At 43.3% G+C, this 6,121-nt stretch overlaps 1 protein-coding gene across 1 annotated transcript; it reads left to right on the plus strand.

Moving 5' to 3' along the window:
- Positions 1–3,427: 3,427 nt before the first annotated feature.
- Positions 3,428–4,087, plus strand: LOC136499847 (uncharacterized). The gene has a single exon (XM_066495356.1). The coding sequence runs from the start codon at positions 3,428–3,430 to the stop codon at positions 4,085–4,087; it is 660 nt and encodes a 219-aa protein (XP_066351453.1).
- The last annotated feature ends 2,034 nt before the right edge of the window (positions 4,088–6,121 follow it).

Genomic DNA, 6,121 nt, shown 5'->3' on the forward strand with positions numbered 1-6,121 from the left:
TCTTGTATGCATGTAATGATTGGTATGAAGCTTGATTGATGATTGGATCATGATTAGAGGGTGAGCCATTTGAGGTGACTGCGGACCCCCAGTAGGATCAGCAGTACTCTCAGGATGACTTTAAGGAAGGCAAGTGTACCAAAGGCCCCTTGTTACCTATGAACTACTACCACTTACATTCATGCATGTGTTTAAATTGAAATGCCTTTAAGGACTTTACCTAGATGATTCCTTGCACCACATATCCTTGATACCTAGGATTGTTGGGTAGGCATTTTGGATAGATGCTGCAGCGCTTAACATGAAATAATTGTTAAACATGATTAAAGGCTATATGCAATGTGATAAAATGGAGCTTTTTAGCAACAGATAGGGGGCTGGAGTATGGGGTTGAGTACTCTAGTGCCTCTCCATAAGGACTTAATCCTGAAGCGGCAACCCAGGAGGGACAGTACAACCCTGAGTGTCACATGGCTCTGACTTTAACCTATTAACTAGATTGTACTAGCTCGTCTGTAACTCCAAAAAGGGGTAAGAGGGTACCTTTCATTTTTCTATTAGGGTGTGCACCATGTTGCGATGCCCACACGTGCCATTCCTTTGTAGCTACGACCTGTTAGTGCAACTAGGTAAGGGTTTCATAGTGAAACTCTGCCACACTTCCTGGGAAGAGGTGTAGTGGGTCTCACGAACCCTAGCATTAGGAATCATGGCTCGGTGGGTAAAGATGTACAATTTCTATAGAAATAATTAACCTGTTATAACAGCCGTGCTCACGGATACGAGCGGTCTAGATCCTTCGAGATTAGTGGTTACTATGGATGATGGATGGTTGGGATTTGAGATAAAACTTGATGATACTTTAATACCACTTGGGAATTGGGACTATTCATTAAAGTAGTGATTTAGGATGCTAAAATTTGATTAACTAAAATTGTGAACCGCAATCAAACAGAGTCAAGCCTTTTTGAGCCTCATAGATCCCTTTGATATACTTGCTAAGCATGGTGAGCTTACACTTGCTTTGCATCCAATGAAAATCTTGGATGGGTAACAGATAATGGATATGAAGAGTTTTCGGAGGATGTTCAGGACTACTAGGGAGACGTTCACTAGTTGGAGTCCCTGTGGCCGTTGGGCTAGTTATTCTGTTGTGATTGTAATAATATTGCCTTTGAGCAAACTTTGTATTTACTTTATGATGAGATATGCGATGTAATAAGTACTTTACTTTGATACTATTGCAATTTGTGATATATGTGTGTGTTTGGACATCCTAGGCGCACATATATGAGTACTTGGTTTTGCTATGCAAAATTGGGTGCGACAAATTGGTATCAGAGCTATAACTGACTGTAGGATGAATAACCTAGTTAGAAATGGATGTTTCTAGGATCTCATTATCTTTATTTTACTACTTTTAATTTACTATAAAAATTTTGCTTGTATTCTGTTCTTTATCTATTGCCAAAAATTATTTTGTTCTAATACTCAACCTTTTCATTCTTGTAGATGGCCCATACCAAGCAGACCCCGCGCAAGAGGACCATCCTGATGCCCACTAGGAGGACCAGGTTCACTTTGGGCAAGCGTGTCCCGGCACATCTGGTGGAAGCTCTGAGGACCCAGGAAGAGGAACCACCTGTGGAGGTGCCCATGGGGGAACCTCTAGAGGACTTGCTGGAGGATCCAATGGATGAAGAAACAGAAGAGGGACCCATGTTCGAGGAGCCCATTGAGATAGAGGAGTCTGAGGATGATCTTGTGGAGGAGAAGGAACAAGGTGGCCAAGAGGGAGCTGGTGACCCCAACGATGGAGATGGCTCTAATGATTCTAATGTTGATGGAGGTGATGATGGTGGAGATGGTGGTGATGATGGAGGCGACAGTGGAAATGGGGGTGATGACAGTGATGATGATCACAATGCACTATTGGCTCAGGGATGGACTGCGGAGATCCACTATGACTTGGAGGGTGATGTCTACTACCACCCTAGGCTTCTCGCACTTGTGCATCGCTACCACCCCGGAGGTATTGTTTAGTACAAGATGGAGCATTGGACCCACCCCGACTATACCGGCTTCTAGGAGACAGAAGTGTACATCCAAGAGGGGACTCGGGTGTGCTACATCCACTGCACCACCACTGCACGGCTCACACATGCGGCCGTCATCAGGGATTCAGCTCGACAGGCATTGATGGTCAACCGCGACCGTCACTTCGATGACATCGCCTGGGAGGATGACCGCTATCTTCCCCGCCGTCGGAGTGGATAGTCTACGTGCAACATCGCTACACCACTTGGAGAGGCAAACCTAAGGCTAAGACCTACCCTATTGTGCTTGGCTGAGATCAACACCAACTTGGATCAGACCCTGGATGAGCTTGATGTCATGGGAAAGGCCTACATGCAGCTGGCCCGTGAGTACGCTACACTGAAGCAGCAGCTAGGAGGTCCAGATATGGAAGATTCAGGAGTACCTACTCAGTCACCCCTATGGACCAGAGGAGAGTTTGGAGACCCTAGAACCAGCACCAACATCGACCCATACCCATAGGAGAGTCTTAAAAATATGTAATAAACACGCGTAGTTACGCGAGAGAGTATTTAGTTTCTTTCTTTTAATGGTTGGACAAGTGTTAGTTGCATGGTTGGATGTTTATCATTATGAATAATGTTTGATTTGGATCTTTGATATGAATGTGATGACTTGTGGGCATGTCCACAGTCATTTAGTTAAGGTTAAGGTTTAAGGATATTATGAATAAATAGTTGGGTTTTATTTTATCATGCTATCCATTCTGTATCAATCGGAGCAGTCTGTCTTTATCTGTTCATATCTCATAATATAGATGTCCAATGATCATGAAATTCTTATGGAATTAAGTAGACTTCAACATCTTTCTTTTGTCTCTGGAATCACCTCAATACCTATTATAAATTGGGAGATACAGCTGTTTTAAGTTGAGGTTTCTGTGCTGTCAGAATTCTAGAACAGTACTGCTTATCGTCTGTATTTTACTAAGTAAACGTCAGAATCTAGAAAAGTGTTCTAAATGAATGTTGTAAAGAAATTCATAATATTTCTAGAAAGGTAAAATATGCAATCATATGATAAACAGAGAGTGAGATATGCTCGTTTTACAGCACTGCTATTGTCCAACTCGCTAGAAAAGTTCAGAACAAATATCTTCTTACATACCCTACGTATATCTCTTATCTACACCTACACTTGTTACACCAGTATCTTGTAAGAGTTATATGCTTGGACATGTGAGACTTATATGATGCATCTACAGATGGTGAACACCAGGAGGAACAACCAGGGAGGCGAGGAACTGCCACCACCACCCCCAGTCACCATGGAGCAGCTGATGATGATGTAGACATAGTTGCTTCAGCAGATGGCCTAGAACATGTAGAACATGGGGCAAGGGAATGGGAATGCACCCCCTCATGCTAGAGATAAGAGGGGAGAGTTCCTAAAAGGACGCCCACCTGTATTCAAGCACTCTGCTGACCCACTCCAAGCTGATGACTGGCTACGTGCCATTGAGAGGCAACTGGAGATTGCCCAATGTGATGATAAGGAGAAGGTTTTATATGCTTCTAGACAGTTGCAAGGAGTTGCACTGGATTGGTGGGACTCATTTCGCTTTGGCCATACCAAAGCTAATCCCATCACTTGGGCTGAGTTCCGCAGTGCCTTTCGCACTCACCACATGCCTGCAGGACTGATGAAGTTAAAGAAGGAGTTCTTGGCTCTCAAGCAAGGGAGCTTGACTATTACTGAATATCATGACAAGTTCATACAATTGTCACGGTATGCACCGAATGAGGTAGATGAGGATGGAAAGAGGCAGGAGCTGTTTATGGAGGGCTTGAATGATGGTCTCCAATACCAGCTATTGTCCCATACCTTTGCTAACTTCCAGCAGCTGGTGGACAAGGCCTTAGTGATTGAGACCAAGCGCTGCCAGATGGAGGACAAAAAGAGGAAATTTCAAGGACAGCAATCCAGGAGCAACTCTCACTTTCGTGCCAACCCTCAACAAGCTCAACCTCAGCAGCGCTATCAAGGTTAGGCAGGTTCCAACCGCAACCATCAACCCCAGCGTGTGCAGCAGCAGTAGCAGTACAAGGCACCAGCTCAGCGCCAGCAGTAGCCCAACAATGTATCGGTGAGGAATAATGCCCCCAATGCTTCACAGAGGAATGGCGCACCAAAAGTGCCAAATGCAATTAATGATAACAAATGCTTCAATTGTGGAGAGCCAGGACATTACTCCAATAGATGCCCCAAGAAGACGGCTAACTCACAGCAGAATTATGTTCAGGGAAAGGTGAACCACGTGACTGCTGAAACAGCTTAGGAGGCACCGGGTGTGGTGATCGGTATGTTTCCGGTCAACTCAAACTCAGCTACAGTACTTTTTGATTCTGATGCTTCGCATTCCTTCATAACATATACATTCAAAAAGAAGCATGGTATTCCAGTAAGTGTTATGAAGAAACACATGTTAGTAAGCTCACCTGGTGGGGTAATGAAAGCAGAGTGGATATGCTTAGCTACTAGTCTCAGCATAAGGGGGATAGAATTTCAAGCAAATCTTGTAGTCATAAACTCCACCGGTATTGACGTCATCTTGGGTATGGATTGGCTAAGGTTGTAGAAAGCAGTTATTAATTGTGGTAATAGTTCTGTGAATCTTACCACTTCATCTGGAGAAGAAGTGGTGTATGTGGCAACTCAGTCAGCTGTAGTCATCTGCCGGGTTAATCAGTTGGAGGGCACAACCTTAGAAGATATAAGGATAGTAAATGAGTACCCAGATGTCTTCCCTGAGGAATTCCCAGGTATGCCACCTGACCAAGACATCGAGTTTATAATTGAACTTTTACCTAGAACTACACCCATAGCTAAGAGACCCTATAGAATGGGAGTGAATGAATTAGCAGAACTTGAGAAACAATTAAGGGAATTGTTAGATAAGGGTTATGTTCAACCTAGTTCATCACCTTGGGGTGCACTAGTACTGTTTGTAGAAAAGAAGGATGGTACACAAAGGATGTGCATAGACTACAGATCACTTAATGAGGTCATAATTAAGAACAAGTACCCACTACCTAGAATTGATGACCTATTTGACCAGTTGAAAGGGGCTTGTGTGTTTTCCAAGATCAACCTTCGATCTGGATACCATCAGTTGAGGATAAGGCATACTGACATCCCCAAGACTACTTTTGTGACCCGATATGGACTGTATGAGTTCACAGTCATGTCTTTTGGTCTGACAAATGCACCTGCTTACTTCATGTATCTGATGAACAAAGTGTTCATGGAGTACCTTGACAAGTTTGTCGTCATGTTCATTGATGACATATTAGTGTACTCTAAGAATGAAGAAGAACATGAAGGACATTTGAGGTTGGTGTTGCAGAAGCTTAGAGAACATCAGCTTTATGCCAAGTTTAGCAAATGTGAGTTCTGGCTAAAAGAAGTATCTTTCCTTGGTCACATAATCTCTAATGGAGGAGTAGCAGTAGATCCCAAGAAGGTTAGAGATGTGTTAAGTTGGAAGCCACCTAAGGATGTTAGTGAGATTCGAAGTTTTCTTGGTATGGCTAGGTATTATAGGAGATTCATCGAGGGATTCTCTAAGTTGGCCAAGCCCATGACTGCTTTGTTAGAGAAGAATGCCAAATTCATATGGACTAAGCAATGTCAGGATAGTTTTGAGGAGTTGAAGAAGAGATTGACTTCTGCCCTAGTGCTTATCTTACCTGATCTCACCAAAAGCTTCTCTATCTACTGTGATGCCTCACGGCCAGGTCTAGGTGGTGTTCTTATGCAAGAAGGCAGAGTTGTTGCCTATGCATCCAGACAACTAAGAAAACATGAGTTAAATTATCCGACTCATGATCTGGAATTGGTAGCTGTGGTGCATGCTCTTAAGATTTGGAGGCACTACTTGATTGGTCATAAGTGTGAGATTTATACAGACCATAAGAGTTTGAAGTACATATTCACGCAGTCAAATCTGAATCTAAGTCCATGTAGATGGCTAGAGTTAATCAAGGATTATGATTTGGATATCCACTATCACCCAGGAAAGGCT

Source organism: Miscanthus floridulus, chromosome 13, assembly GCF_019320115.1.
Source record: "Miscanthus floridulus cultivar M001 chromosome 13, ASM1932011v1, whole genome shotgun sequence".
Lineage (NCBI taxonomy): Eukaryota > Viridiplantae > Streptophyta > Magnoliopsida > Poales > Poaceae > Miscanthus > Miscanthus floridulus.

What these genes read in the sequence shown, in the direction of transcription:
- LOC136499847 (XM_066495356.1), top strand. Translation starts at nt 3,428, where the DNA reads ATGGGGCAAGGGAATGGGAATGCACCCCCTCATGCTAGAGATAAGAGG.